This window comes from Parasteatoda tepidariorum, chromosome 9 (assembly GCF_982258835.1).
Source record: "Parasteatoda tepidariorum strain Cologne lab strain chromosome 9, Ptep-v5.0, whole genome shotgun sequence".
Classification (NCBI taxonomy): domain Eukaryota; kingdom Metazoa; phylum Arthropoda; class Arachnida; order Araneae; family Theridiidae; genus Parasteatoda; species Parasteatoda tepidariorum.
Genome location: NC_141763.1, coordinates 78,307,496 through 78,323,940, shown reverse-complemented (window position 1 = coordinate 78,323,940; position 16,445 = coordinate 78,307,496). Strand labels below are relative to the sequence as shown.

At 32.3% G+C, this 16,445-nt stretch overlaps 1 protein-coding gene across 1 annotated transcript; it reads right to left on the bottom strand.

Annotated features, from left to right (window-relative positions):
• Window positions 1-3,052: 3,052 nt before the first annotated feature.
• On the bottom strand, window positions 3,053-15,058 carry LOC107437987 (toxin CSTX-20). The gene is made up of 4 exons (XM_016050143.3): window positions 14,995-15,058; window positions 12,316-12,424; window positions 7,733-7,845; window positions 3,053-3,175 (listed from the first exon to the last, which is right to left on the bottom strand). Exons 1-4 carry the CDS (start codon window positions 15,037-15,039, stop codon window positions 3,131-3,133), a joined length of 312 nt encoding a protein of 103 aa, XP_015905629.2. The 5' UTR covers window positions 15,040-15,058; the 3' UTR covers window positions 3,053-3,130.
• Window positions 15,059-16,445: the final 1,387 nt, after the last annotated feature.

The following is a 16,445-nucleotide window of genomic DNA, read 5'->3' as shown; positions in this document are numbered from 1 at the left end:
TTATTGTTATTAGTTATTTATTGAAAAATGAGTCTCAGTCAATGACTCTTTATTTGAATTCAAATTTATTTTAATGACTTAGTATTTACTAAAAAGATGTAATTTTTTTTTAAAAAAAAGCTGTTATATGGATTTGAATGATTGTTTTGAATTCTAAGAATTTTGTTAATTTGCATTACACCTAAGTTAGTAGCGAGCGAAGCGAGCTTGGTTTGCGAAGCAAACCATATAAGAATGCGTAGCAATTTTCGAGGGTTGGCGAGCGTTAGCGATTGATTTTATATTTTTGTACATGCTTTATGTATTTTATACTTTGTATTGTATTCTCCTCCTGGACTTTGGCAAAACCATTGGGGTACAGAGAGAGAGAGAGCAATTTAGACATTTGTCGTGTTCTCGCTCAATGGAAAAGGTTTTGCATTTATGTCTTCGGGTCTGGTACCCCCTAAAGACGTCAGCATCGGTTGCCATATTTATATATAATTTTCATTGTTTCATTTTATAGATATGAGTAAGATGAGAAGAAATGAAATATATTTTTATCTTATTAAAAATAAATATTCCTGAAAAAATTAAGGTGGATAAACATTACTTGATTAAAAACTTTATTCGTTTAAAAAATATCTTAAGAAGTAACAGTTAACGTGAAACCACTCTTTAAGAGCTAGCCTTTTCTAAGATACATTGAATGTAAATGCAAATCACGAGAATACTGCCGTGTAATTTTATTTTATTTTTTATAACTGTCGTTGAACTGCCGACCCAAATTTTGAGTGTGCTACTACTAATCTTCAACTCCGTAGCCTTGTAATTTTGAACCTAATCCAGAAGCCAAGGGCACTCCTGTATCGAGTATTGGGAGAAATTTCGTTTTCTGGGAGGACATTTTGCTGGAACTAACCCACATTTGCGTTACATGGAGAAGAAAACCACAAAAGCCTCCCACGGCAAGGGAACTTTAACCCATGATCTGCCTACCACTGAGGATATTCTACGTCAGCACTATGGTCGTTGTGAACTGGGTGCGGATTCGTATCAACCAATCATCACTGGGATTGGAACCCGGTTCACCTCATTGGGAGGTGAGCACTCTATCTCCTGAACAACCACGGCTCAATAGATATTTTATTTTATAACCGTCGTTGAGAAGCCGACCCTACGACTACTAATGTTCAACTACGCAGCCTTGTAATTTTGAACCCAATCCAGAAGATTTGGAAGAAATTTACCTTCGTGGAGGACTTTTTGATGGAACTAAGCCACATTTGCATTACATGGTGAGGAAGACCACGAGAACCTCCGCGGTTAGCCTGACGGCAAGGGGACTCTAACCCATGATCCGTCTACCACTGAGAATATTTCACGTCAGCACTGTGGTCGGTGCAAGCCAGATGCGGATTTCGTATCTATCAGCCATCACACCGGGATCGAACCCCGGTTCACCTCATTTTAAGGCGAACTCTCTATGCCCTGAATCACCACGGTTCAATAAGCAATTATAAAAACATTCATATTTGGTGCTATTGGTAGCCGTGCAAAATTTTAACTTTATTGCAGTTAAAATGAATTTTGTGAGAATAAAAATGACATCTGAAAGCGTTGATCGTGTTTTCTTATTGATTGATCTCATTGATTGATTTCTCATTCATTGATTGTAAGTATTTTCCACTTTTTACCTAAATTAAAAGGTTACAAGCAAGAATCCTGCAAAATTTATTTCATTTAATTTTATTTAATGAATATTAAATATAGAATACTTTAAATGTATACAATTCACTTTTACGTGTGGGGGGGGGGCGAATATTTGTTTGTGAAAGTCATTAATTTCTAATAACAACAAGTAGTTTGAACGATTATGCTATAAAATTGCGTTATACTCAAGTATTACGTAGTATTTGTATGAAAGACTCTCTTTTTTGTGCAAGTTCATAAAAATATTCTGATATCACTATCTAACAAATGAGATAAGAACTAACTGTTTAAAAAACTTTTACATTTAATTTACTTTATGTTTTAGAAAATGGTGGGAACAAATATGATTAAAAATATTATGAAATAACTCTAACTAACTATGTATGGATTTTTTTGATTACAACATATAATCAATAAATAAATTTTTAAAAATAATCACACTGAAAAAAAAGCTGTTTTAAGAAATTCCGAATTTAATATACTTCTTGTTTTGTAAAAAAAAAAAAATTTTGTAAATAATAAATATTTTTTTAAAGGTTACACTAAAATTCTGTACTAAAAGGTACTTTCTTAATTTATTTCATGTTTATCGAAATGGAGCGTACAAAAATGCTTAAAAATACATTGAAATTACTCTAGAACAGGGGTGGCGAACCTTTATACACCAACGTGCCATTTTTTCTAAAAAAAATTTTGATGAGGTCATAGACGTGCCGTCAAATAATTTTGACTTCGTGATTATTGGGAAAATAATAATTCTTAATACTATCAACTCAAAACTCTTTATTTACATTGAAAAAAAAAAACATTCTGCAATGTCTCAGTTATACGCGTAATTCAATTTAAAGTAGCATCAGTGTGACTTCTGTTGTTGCAGATTAGATGACAAATAACCTATATTAGGTTGTAAGATTAAGCAGGACTGTTAATTTTTTTGCTAGTTATTTAATGTCAGCTTGTTTTTTATGGTTATTAATTGTTTTTTTTTAGCATTAATTGTTAATTTTTTATTAATAATTGCTTATTATTTTTTGTGTTTTTTGTGAGTTTTAATTTAATTGTTACATACGCTTCATGGTGTAATACCATTTGTGTAATAACAAATGTGATCGGTGGCGTGCCCGAAATATTGTGTCGGGTGCCATAAATGGCACGCGTGCCATTGGTTCGCCATCTCTGCTCTAGAATATGACGAAATGACAGATAAACGCATTATGACTATCAACCCCTATAGAAAGAAATATTATGTCAAGTACGATGGGTTAGAGTTGACGCTCGGGCTCGAACCTCTGACTCTAAAGATTGTGGAGTAATTTCTAGTGATGAACACGTGCACTTTTAGAAAAAATTTAACTCTCCCAACAATAACATCAAATTTATTTTTCATTCTTCATAAATGACAACTTTTTACACTGAGTTATTTTCTGTCTAATCCTCTCTAAATGGTTGGCATGATACACTTAGCATCTCTCACCACAGTAACCTGAAAAAGAGAAATATTCGTATAAACGCAATGATATATTATCATTATGAATTTAATAAGTTTGACTCGAGAGCACAAACGACCAAAAAATCGAAATTCTTAGCAAGGATGTACAGTACGCAAAAATAGAACGTACCACCCTGACTAACTTTTGCTCTAACGCTCAGATCTTCACGTTCTAGCCATCAATCTAAATGGTTTGTAAGGGTGATCTCAAATATGGTAATTAATTAATGCAAACAATATTTTAAGTTTTGAACTAAGACAGAAAAATGCATTTTCTCAAAATAAAAATTTTTTTTATGGATACGGATTTTTCACCCTCAAAATATAAAAAGTAGCCGCAATTTGGGAAATTTGGTCTCAATAGTTTGATCTGGAGAGCGATCGAAAGTTTGGACCCCTTATTGTTATCGATCCGTAACAATCGATCAAATAGTTCCTGAGAAGTCGTATATTAAAAACACGACTTTTTTACTGCGCTTATTAATTAGCAGATTGGAGTTCACCCCATCGAACCATTACATAGAGTCAGAACCATCAGTCCTGGAAAGTGACGAACAAATCGTTAGATCAAAAGTTATTCAAGAAGGTCCGTTTTTTCCCCGCCTACTGTACCGTGCTCAAAACCTTTGCCGGGCTCGGGCAAACATTGAAACTTGTACCTCGTCGGTTTCGGATATCAACAGTAGCTATACAAAACCAAATAAAAGTCGTAGAAATATCTACCGAACAAATATTTTACAATTAACTCTAAGCAAAATTAATTTACGTTTTTATAAATGTCGTTGAACAGTCGACCCAATTTTATGGGTTTACGTCTACTAATGTTCAACACCGTAACCTTGCAATTTTGTACCCAATGCTGAAGACAAGGGAACTCCTGGATCGAGTATTGGGAGAAATTTGCCTTCGTAGAAGACTTTTTTTTATAGGACAAACCCACATTTGCGCTACATGGAGAGGAAGACCACGAGAACCTTCGACGATTAGCCTGACGGCAAGAGGACTTTAACCCATGATCCGTCTACCATTGAGGATATTTCACGTCAGAACTGTGGTTGGTGCAAGCCGGATGCGGAATTCATATCGACTGAGATTTGAACCCGGTTTGCCGCATTGGAAGGCGAACGCTCTATCCCCTGAGCCATCGCGGCTCTCTAAATCGTATTGAAAAATATATGTATAGTTTGTCTACAGTAAGAACTCCCCCTTACACAAAGTCTGTTTCTATGGGAACAAGAATAGCGAGGGTAGCTTCTCTTCACTCAAGGACAAACATAAGAGACCAGAGAAGAAGATTAGCCTTTTCTCGTCGACCCCACACCCCTACTTGAAATAGTTTTACCTCGTTACCATGGTGACCACCACGGGTTCAGACAAATGGCTAGAGGAGTTCATTAGACAAACTATGGAAGAAATTCGTTAAAATCTAATCTGGCATAATGTGATAGATGAAAGATTTAGTTACAGAAACAGCTCTTAATGATGGACTTAATATTTATTTAATTTGGTAACTTGGATTGATGATGAAATCGGTACAAATAAAGCACGTCAAAAGTAATGATTAAAATACCTGATTCAAAAATCGTTATAATACCAGATTAAAAATATCAAGATTTTCGAAATCTCTTGAAAAAGTGTAGCAATAACTGTTAAAAAAAACGATAAGAAAAACTCTTAGCTTTGCGATGTCTCTTAGATTTGTGTGCCTTTTATTTGCGGCACAAATAAAGGGCGCATTTAAATGCGCTAAGTGCCGTATTTATACACATTAAAAATATCGGGATTTACAAAGTCATGGGGAAATGCTTTGCAATAAGTACTGAAAAAACAAGAGAAAAAAATACTTAGAAAAAAGAGTCAACGAGACAGAGTATAAGTCAAACTAAATATAATATATAAGTTAAACTTAGATGTTAGTACTTCAAGAAACGATTCAGAAATAATAGCTAGAGAGTGCTTAGAGAAAGAATGTAATTAAAAAACAGTACAATAATGAACAAATAAAGCACGTCAGAAATGATTACCATTCGCACAATTCGAAACTCGCGAGTGGTTATAATGTATGCATTTTTAAAAAACACGTGGAAATCCGATAATAATCTCCTAAAACAAGATTAAAAAGTTACTTAGATTAACTATAAACAGGACACAAATAAAGAGCTTTAAAAGTCATTACTAAAACTCGAAATTCACGTATCACGAAATCACGTAATTCATTTTCTCGTAATTAAAATATTGAGATTTTTAAAACTTCGCTGCGATAACAACCGGGAAAAAAAAACGATCGAAAAACAGGTTTGATTTGGATTTGGCTCGTTAAAAAATGCGCAATTCAAAATTTTCGACATTTTTTATTTTCTCAACAAAAAAAAAAGTTATAATAATTTTTTTATTATGTTCAGGCAGCCGTTTGCTGCAAATTGTACACTACTGTAATAGTGTACTATTTCTGAATCGTAAGCTCCCCACGTACCGTGGGTATTGCGGTAGGTGTTATTTATGCCACTTAATGTAACTTATGAGCAATGGGAACTAGATGAATACAAGCTTTTAAATTTTTCAATAGTCGGATGGGAGCAGTAGCGGCTCAGGGAATAGACCGCTTGTCTTCCAATGAGGTGAACCAGATTCGTACCCCAGCGATGGCTGATCAATGCGAATTCCGCATCCGGTTCGCACCGATCACAATGTCGTCAGGCTAGCCGTGGGATGTTCTCGTGGTTAGCCGTCAGGCTAACCACGGAGGTTCTCGTAGTTTTCCTCTCCATGTAACGGAAATGAGGGTTAGTTCCATCAAAAAGTCCTCCATAAAGGCAAATTTCTCCCACTATTTGATCTTGGAGTTCCCTTGTCTTCTGGATAGGGTTCAAAATTACAAGGTGACGGAGTAGAACAATAGTGATCTTAAACCCAAAAGTGCATGGGTCGTTCAACGAAGGTAATAAAAATAAAATAGTAGGATGGAATTTCAATATTATTAATAACGTTGAAAAGAACACAGGGGATTAGCTCATATGTTAATTCCGGATCTTAGAAATAAAGTACGTCTTGATGAACGTTTAAGGCAAACTCATCTTCGCAAGTAACTTTTTCAGTAAAACTGACTCATATTTGTGTTACGTTGAAAAGAAAACCACGAAATACCCCACATTTATCCCGATAGTAAAAAATTTAACTTACTAAGTCAAAGAGTAAAAAAACATGCTTTTTGAAGAAAATTTAATTTAAAGTTACCGTTTTCTCATAAGAAACTGAAACTTGAGCTTTTAAATATAGAATTACCTTTTAAAATACAATTTAAATTTTGTAAGAGCTATAAAAATAACCAGCCATGCATTGCTGTCGTTATTCTTTTTAGCTCCATTATAAATAGATCACATCATTATTTGCCTTAATACATCACAGTTACATTTATCAACTCTACTGAAAAAATAACATGTTATTGTTGTTTCATGTTCAAATACCGCTTTGGGTACGGGTTTAATATACCTTTTTGGTCTATTTGACCTTTTTGTGTTGTTATAGTGACATTAACTTACCTATATAGTGCCCACGATTGAGTGAATTTTAGAAAAGTTAGATACTTAAGGCACTACGAGTTGCTTTTTCTTTTGGTACTTGGACTTGCAACTCAAGAAGAAATGAAATGATTACGCCTAACCATGTGATTTAAATCGGATTTAATTGTTTACCTGTAAGCGATGTCACTTGTGTGTGTCGAACCTGATTGGCTTGTGAATCGACAAATGCCACGACTTACCTGCGATGTCGTTATTTTCAGGTATCCAATTGCTGAGTAAGTAATTCATCAAAGTACTCATTCTAATCAATAAGAAACTGCTGTGTGTGCCGGGATAGCCTGGTCGGTAGGGCGCTGGGCCCATGTCCGAGAGTTTGTGGGTTCGAACCCCGCCGGCCGAAGACTCCCCGTGTAGTAAAGTGACTGATGCACGTTAAATCTGTCGAGTCGCAAAAGTCCTCCATGTTCCCATAACAAATCAACACCTCTGGGGGTACTGGATTGGAGATCGATAGTTCTCTGATTCAGGTCAAAATTACGATCTGTGGATGAATGGGTCCGCCCTATAAACGGGTGTGACGTATGGTGTGGCAGAAGTCGAATTCTTGGCCATAGATGGCGCCACTGGAAAACAATAACTCTCGCACCCCCTCTGCCTAAATAGGCATACGTCAACAACAATAGAACGGAGAAATATTTATTTAATTTTGACGAAATATGTTTCCACGAAAAAGTGACGATAGTTATATTCTTTACAATAAAAATGGCAATAGTTACTTTTTGTTCCATACTGAAATTGTATACTTCCAAAATTCTTATTTATATTAGACTATTACTTATGATTATTTTCCTGTCTGTCATAAACATATTGAAGGGATTTAATTATCGACTATGTCAACCTTCATCTATCAATACGTACCTCTCTAGATAGAATCAAGTTAACATGTCTTATATACTAGTGAATTGGTATTTAATATTTAAAGTGGTAGTTAACGCCACAATATAAATGTGTTATTCTTTCTTATACTTACTCCATCCTCTGTCGTTTCTTTGCCAAGACATTCATACATTTTGACGCATGGGCAAGAAAAATAAAACAAGTCAGTTTCCTCTTTATAAATTGATGCAGTTGGACATCGACTACCTAAATGTACGAAAGAAAACATTTCAATAACGATATTACAGTGATTAATTCTAGAGGAGTTCAGAATGTAGAAATTATAATTAATCAACAGATCAAAATTAAGCCATTGTGTAAAGATGAATTAAAGTAAGGAGTTTTCAACCTGTGACCCGTCGAGATTTTTCTGAAAATAATTAGAAGTCATACACGAAATTTATTAATGTGTAACAATGAGCGTTTCAGACGTCTTATTTTAACGGGGATGAAATTAAACAATTATCATAGTGGCCCATCTAGACGATTTTAAAAATGGTTGAAATTCGCAAATGACATTTTTAAATACAAATAATAACAATAAATGTGTAATAGTGGGCGCTTCAAACGGAGACGAAATTAATCATAATTCCCCGTCGAGACGTTGTTAGAAAAGGTTGAAAGTCACATAGGACGTTTATAAATCTATACATAATAATAAAAGCGGCTGTGTGTCTGTCTGTAATCACAATATATCGCCCCAGAAGCCTCACCCAGGCACGAAACTTGACACAAAATTGTGTTTTGACATAATGAAGAAGTATTTTTTTTCTTTTTCAAAAATTTGGATTAGTTTTTTAGTTATCAGTCATTTTGTAAGAAAATCTATGCTTTTTCGTCTTCAAATAAGAGCCATATTAAAAAAACTATTAAAAAATGCATATCTCTTATAAATGTATGCTAATGCGAGCCTTACAATTGAAATATTAAGTTTCGACAACTTAAACCAATAATATACGAAGGAATTAATAATTTAATTGTAAGGTTCGCATTTGTTTACATTTATCAAAGTGGAGAAAAGTTTAACTTTTGTATTAAAAATGTGGCAACATATTCCATACGTAAATAGAACGCTTTGCTTTGATTTATTTGTCGCTGTTCATAATTTTTATAATAAGTTTTTCTTCTTCTTTCCACGCTCTATTTTTTTTTAAGCGAAGACGATAATTTTTGTAGCAATGTAGAAATAGAAATTGATACCATAAAAAATTATATAGAAATAGAAATTGATATCATAAAAAATTAATTCGTTGTTGGGGTAGACTATATTTGAGGGTGCCCCCGCCAAGTTGTGATCGAGGTTGATCGCCAAGCTGGGCGATGTTGAAAACCAATCGTTATTCTGATTGGTTTAGATTTTAATCGTGATTCTGATTGGTTAAGAATTTAGCGATGTTTTTAAATGTAATTTCAGAGATCCGTTAGTTCTACTTTGGATACTGGCTGGTAAGGTTACTTTTGCTTCTGGTACTAAAAATGAATACTGTCAATAAGACAAATCTTAAGTTTCTGTACGATTTGAATAACAAAGGAAAAAAAGTAGTGGTTGACTGGTGTATGAATGAAGGTTTAATTAGTAATAGATATAAATGTCCTGTTTGTGGGAAAGATGTCTCTGGTTGAACGTAAAGATTGATCAGATGGATTTGAATGGGTCGTGTGAAAGGTTCAAATGCTCCCAACATAAAAAGATCTATTAGAAAGGGATCGTAGTTTAGACAGTACCTAACTGCAATTGGAGAATTCTGTGCTCCAAAATCTGAAGATATTCAAACTTAATGAAGAAGTGAGTTATTTTTCTCTTTTTCTTTCTGTGCTTACTCCATTAATTTTTGTTTCGATTCAAAATGCATTATAGTGGGTTTATTAATTTTGATTCTATTCTGTTCACTGCAATTTTAAAAAGCTTTGCTTAAATTTTCAATTGTTTCATTGAAATATCACTATGTTTTGGCCGCTATTCCTGTTACCACGGAGTTCTGGCAACCAAGTAAGACGCCAAACATAAGTCGCCGATTTCGCCAAGGGGCACCCTCAAGTATATTTTCTCCCGTTTTTGTGTTCTTTTCATGTATTTAGCATTTTAGTTTTTTTTCTTGAGCGTTGTAGCCATATAATATATAAAATAGGAATTTAATTGTTTTTGAAGGAACGAACACACTTACCTTGGATCTCTTTGGTTTTTCTATTCTTTATTTTAACAGTTTTTATTAAATGTAATTAGTTATTTCAGAAAGTTTCAGTTTGCAGGTAAGCACTTAGATTTTAATACTGAAGTTTCATGATTTGCTTTCATAGTATGTTCTAAAGTATTCGTTGACTTCTTAAAAACCCGATTACTGACATGACATGGCAGAACCGCCTTCCAAAAAACTTTGTATTTTGTCAAAGAAAAGGATATTAAGAGATTCTCAAAGAAGAAGAAGGGCCCAAGAAACATCTGTGGAACGTCAAAGAAGGATGGAACATGACCGAATTTCGACAAGCAATTCTAGAGCCCAAGAAGTATCAGAGAAACGTCAAAGATTAGAAGAGGTTTTCACCTATTGGCCAATGATGATTTCGAAAGCAACTTTTGTATTATGCTTTTACAATTTCTGAGGCCTTTTTTTTTTTTTTAAAAAAAAAAGCAAGTCTCCACCTGATATTTATATTATAGGTTAGATTACCATAGGCCTTAGGTTACCATAAGCCTTATGTTAACATACCAAAGTTACATCTTCAAACATCCTCAAGAGCTATAACACATCTGCAACAGAACTGGATATGAAGACAAAATTGCAGGACAGGAACACTTTAATTGTCCACAAATTTTCAGATTTCCTGCTATGTTTTAAAAAGCTTTATTTGTGAAAACCGTTAGCGTGGCGGACAGCTGGCCGCCTTTAGCGGCTAGTAATAATAATAAATGTGTAACAATGAGCATTTAAGACGTCTTATTTTAACTGGGACGAAATTAAACAATAATCATAATTGTGTGTCGAGACGTTTTTGAAAATGGCTGATGGCCACATATAACGTTTTTGAATAATAATTCAAAAAATGTGTAACGATGGGAGTTGCAGACGTCTAATTTTTACGAGGATGAAATTAAACAATTGTCAAATTTCCGGTATGAACAAAAAATTGAGGAAAAAAAATTTCTCTTTTATACCGGCAAAATGATTAATTATTAAAAAAAACTCAACTTGTATCTAATTTGGCCAAATTCAAATCAATAATAATTCGCGTTTTTTTATTCATCAGAAATATTAGGGAGGGCTTTGTGATAGACTTCGAAATAAAATGTCGTATATAGGAGTTTGATATTGTAGGAATGCCGAATATAGCTGTCTAAATTTAAGTCTCGAAACCAAGAATATTTTTCCAATGTGATCAATTTAATTAATGAATTTATTATTACAGTCTCTGAATTTCAGAGGCTGTGTAGTAAAAGAAAAACGGTACGCACATATTACATTGGGGTCCAAAAGTGTCTTTTTCATTTCTGCAAAAAGTTAAAACACTTACTGCAATCAATCTTTCCTTCACATGGAAAATTCCAAAACTAGTACGAAATTTAAAAAAGTAGACTCGCATATTTTCAAACAAAGAAGTAAAAAAGTGAAGAAAAAAATCTAAAATCTACTATCAATAGTTTTCCAAGCTGCAAAAAGAGGTATATGCATAAAAATATTACCTGCTTGTACCAAATGGAATTTTTTTTTCATTTTAGCTTTCAAGAAACCTAGTGTTTTGAATTTTGACCCAAATATAATTATTTCGATTGTTAATTTAAGTATTATGATTAAAAATATATGGTTTTTATAAAACAAATCCCTATAACAAAACACTTTTATACACTTAACCCCTTAACGAACGGTTAATTTTCGAGAAAACGGTCATAAAAGTGCCTATTTTTTGGCTTTTGTATTTGTATTACGTATTTGATTAGTGCTGCAACTAGTTTAAAATAAACTAATTATCTACAATCACCTTAAAAATATCCTGGTACTGCCATCAGGTGTTGAATTAGTGTTAAAAGAAATGAATTAGTTTTATTCTTTTTGGCGCGTTACTACTGAACACTCCAGCCCGTCAATATCACGGGAGCGAGAAATAGCTGGCGAAATCTCACCCCGTCATTTTCACGAGAACGAGAAGTATAATAATAATAAATAAAATAAAAAAAAGGAACCGTTTAATTAAGAGGTTGTTAGGCACAAATAGAATAATAACTACTTTAAGAGTCACGAAAAAAAACTTAGATTTGACACCAGATATAGTTTAAATCAAAAACTTATGTCCGCATCATGAATATTTCATATCAGAATGGTTCTTAAACATTTTTCTAAACATATATACTTTTTCATTCTATAGTTTTTGTGAATTGTGAGTGGAAAGTGAGGTTAAGTATTTCTGAAACAGCAGAAACCGCAGAGGCCACGATGAAATAATTTTTAAAGAAAAATCATGGATACTTAATGTTAAAGTAGACTAGATTTAAATTGTATTTAATTGTATTGAATGTATTTTAAGTGAAAAGAATTTTGTTTTGCTCCACGAAAAATAACTAACAAAAAAAAAAAATCAATTATTTAGAAGAGCATTTAAAAGCGTTATTATAATTTGCTTTCGAATTTCAATCTGTTTGAATTACTCGTCGTTCATGAAAATTAAAAAGAAAAAAATGCTTACCTGCAGCATATCTCGGAGTGCACCAAGGACGTTTAAAAAATAGGTTGTCTAAACAGCATTCATCTTCTTCACAATCAGATTGTTTGGTACAAGATGTGTACGCAAGAGCCTGAAATAAAAGCAGTAGTTTTTCCTTGATTTCAATGTGTTCTGTATGTACCTCATTTAATCTTAAAGTAGTATTAACAAAGATTATAGAGGGGTAATAAGAGGCAACAACTCCTCTGAGCTTTTAACATTGTTTTTCGAAGTTCTTTCACCAAGTAAAATAAACAAAGCCACAGTTTAAGTGCCTTGCACTTAAATCAAAGCTATAATTTTATACTATATATAAAATTATCTGTGAAGTATTATCTGGTCTTTTAGAACAGACAAATAACCAAAATATTTTAAAAGGAATTAAACTTTTTTGAAAATCGCTAGTTTTGAGACATTATTTTACCTAGATAAAAATTAGCAAAAACAATGTCTTAATTCGATTTTTTTGCACATTTTTATGTGCCCAGATAATGCAGCATTAGAGTAAGTTTTAAAATATTAGACCGTAAACGCTTTTAATTTTTCTTATAACTGTGGCTTTTATTGATATTGACGTTTTGCGCCAATTTTATAGAGGCATAATTTATCGAGGAATAATCATAGAGGCTAAACTTGACCTAACAGACTGAAGTAACTGTTGCAAACATGCGACATCAGTTTTCTTTTCTTTTTTCTTTTTAAAAATGAAAATTTAATAATAATAAAACAGAATTAGCGCTTTAAAAAAATATTTTTTTAAATTTTAAAGAATTTCTTTGCATTCATCATAGACATATTTAAGAGAAAAATTATAAAAAATTAATAAAAAGAAAAAAATAAATCATTGATCAACCTTTCTTTTTGGCGTTTTGCATTTAACTTACGTAACAGAAATACAGTAATAACTTTGCTAAACTACATTATAACTTATGTTATAACTTGCACTATAATAACTTAAGATGGAGGTACCCAGTTCTTTTCGGTAAGGGACCCCTAGAGGATTGATCTTCTTTTTGCGGAATTCTTGCATTATAAAAAAAAAAAAAGTTCAATAGCAGCTGTGTTATTATGCTAACTTTAAAATAAAGATAAAGCTATTTTTTTAAAAAAAAATTTAATGTGAAGAACGAAGTATTTAACATTATGAATTTGTTCTTGATGTATGCATATGCTGAAAATGAATAAATTAAGCTGAATTGTGGCTTACAAAAAAGAAATGTTATAAACGCTGAGAATAGTTACCAGAGAAACGTAATTCTTTATTCTTGAAATTAGTTATTTTGAAAATTAATTAATTGCTGAATAATACTTTTTCTAAAATGCAAACTGAATTATCTTTAGACAAACGAGTTTTATAATTATGATCAAACCTCTTTCACTTAAATAGTTTCAAAGATACGATTTAATACGCAAAAAGTAAAATTAACACGAACACTATGTTAACCGGCAATTTTTCACGGAAACAATGTCATGCCACAGACTATTATTTTGTAATTCACCATAAAGTTAAGTAAAACATTCTAAATAATGATTTCATGCTTCGATGTTGACCGATGGCGAGTTAACTCGACATTGAAAGTGCAACGACGAGTTAACTCGTCATCACTTGACATCGTTTGGACAGAAAGAGACGAGTTACCAGCGTTATGAAGACGCTATACCGCAGGCGAATTCCTTCATGGCAAATTCTTTTCTATCTCCACCAATAGTTTAAAGTTTAGAGAAAAATGATTTTAGGTATACATAGAATAAACCATGAAGTTTTATACGCTGAAAACCTTTTTTTTTTTTCAAATTATACAGAAAAACGAGTTTAGATAAACTTAGAATAAACCATGGAGTTTTAAATACTGAAAACTTATTATCAAAATGCAAACATATTATGGCAGGATTACGCATTGGAGAAGTAATTCTGGATTGATTTGATCATATTCTGATATTTAATTTTTTTTCTCCAGTGTTTCAAATTTTATGGCTTAAACTTTAAATTTTGAAACAGAATTTATCATGAAAGGTTTCTCCCTCGATATTGCTTCCACTTTTTACCCCTCTTCTGTTTAAATTAGTGGGACTAATAGTTTTCCAGACTACAGCTACCAGCAAGGTTTCGAATCCGTGGAAAAAAAGTTTGTTTATATAAATGGAGTAAGTTTTGCCCCCGATTTGGTAACTTAAAATATCGTCTGCACTAATTAATAAGCATATTTAAGGCTAGGCTCTGGAGTCATTAAGATTTAGTCATGGCATGTTAAAATCCAATTATTAGATCAAAAGTTATTCCGAGTGCTGATTCTTTATCTTGCGCACTGCACACATAATGTTTTAAAACAACTTTACTATAAATATTGATTATACTTAATAGAGCTTTTAATGTTTTACAGGAATATTCTAAGATCCACATTTTTAAACTATAATCATATGAAATTTTTGGAAACTGATCAAGACCAGTAAGTTTAATAATTGCATCCGAATTTAATGATTTTTAGAAATTTCAAGTCAATACTTTAGAAGTTTTTAATAAATTTTAACGTGTTTCTCAAATGATTTCCATAAAAACAAAAACTAACTATTTTATACGAAAAATAATTAAGCACTTATAATACTAGTGAATATAAACTAACTATACGAATATTATTTAAAAAATCATTATGCATTTCTTACCGTTGCAACGCAACCAATAAAAATCAATGTCCCGTAAACTCGCATAGTTCTAAATTCAACTTCGGCAACTACAACTGATTTAAGTATTTAAAGCTCTTAGTCTTTATTCACTAAACGATGGGAAATCTATCATACGTTCTCATGGATTTTAACAGCTGAACTGAAAGATAAGATATGCAAATGAAAAACGCTTTAAGAGTTTATGTAAATTACTTGAAAATTTATACTTTTTTTTAAAAAAAGAAGTCGCAATATGAGGTATATATTTATTACCTAGATCAGAATTCACACTTGAGTAAAGATGATACTGTTTGTTTAATAAGGAATTTATTTTTAAAGTATAAAAAATATTAATAAAATTTTGTAAATATTTGTTATGATAAATGTTCTTTTTAAGGCGTGTTTTATTAGATAAACCAGGGTTTCTTAAACTTTTTGGTGTGGGGGACCCCATAAGTATTTCGCAAATCCGGCAAACGCGTGAAACTGTCAAGTTACTCACTTGTACCGTTATATACTATTACAATTTGAAATCATTAACATTATTTTTTTAATTTTAGGACGACGAAAATTTAACCACATAACAAATTTGAAAATATTATAAAATAATAAAACTGAGTCGAAACATTTTTCATAGCCTGTGTATTCTTATCTTCATCTATTTTCGGATATTTCGCGTAAAAATGTTTGCTAATTGTAAAATTATTATAATAAGTTAACACGTTGAATGCCAAGCTAATTTTACCTGACTTGCCCGTCTGGCCAAAACAATTTTCTCAGTATGTATTGCATTAATTTCTTCAAACCATTTTAGTAACGATAATAATATAAAACTAGTGGGCTGCGCCCCCTGCTCGCTAAAGCTCGCCAACCCCCGAAAATTGCTACGCAATCTTATATGATTTGCTTCGCTCTCTACTAAATTAGGTACATTGCAAATGCACAAAATTCTAAGAATTCAAAACAATCATTCAAATCCATATAACAACTTCTTTTTTAAAAAAATTACATCTTTTTAGTAAATACTAAGTCATTAAAATAAATTTGAATTCAAATAAATGACATGTAATTCGTTAAACCTATTAGAAATGCGCTATAGTATAAAATCTTAATGCGTAACAGCACGACTGAGACTCATTTTTCAATGAATAACTAATAACAATAATAAAACAAATAAATTCGTGATATATATCAAAAATCGTCAAATAATATTTAAATTCGTGAGAAAAAAAAGCGCTTTCGACAAAATACTAAAATAGAGATCTATCGACAAAGACTACTCACTTCTGCCTAGCTTAATTGTATGAGATTGCTGCAGCTGATAGGGTGAATTTCGGAGGAGATCACATTTGATGAGGATGCTCTCTCTGGTTATTTCAGCTACCGTTTTTAAAAGCGCTATATGTTGAGCCACCTCAGCTTGATTTGGCATGTGACATTTTTAGCGGCAA

Bases quoted from the DNA above. Each gene is read 5' to 3' on its own strand.
- LOC107437987 (XM_016050143.3), bottom strand. From the start codon at position 15,039: ATGCGAGTTTACGGGACATTGATTTTTATTGGTTGCGTTGCAACG. The intron at 12,425-14,994 runs GTAAGAAATGCA...CTTTTATTTCAG, and splicing joins TTATTGGTTGCGTTGCAACG to GCTCTTGCGTACACATCTTG. The intron at 7,846-12,315 runs GTAAGCATTTTT...TCGTACATTTAG, and splicing joins CACTCCGAGATATGCTGCAG to GTAGTCGATGTCCAACTGCA.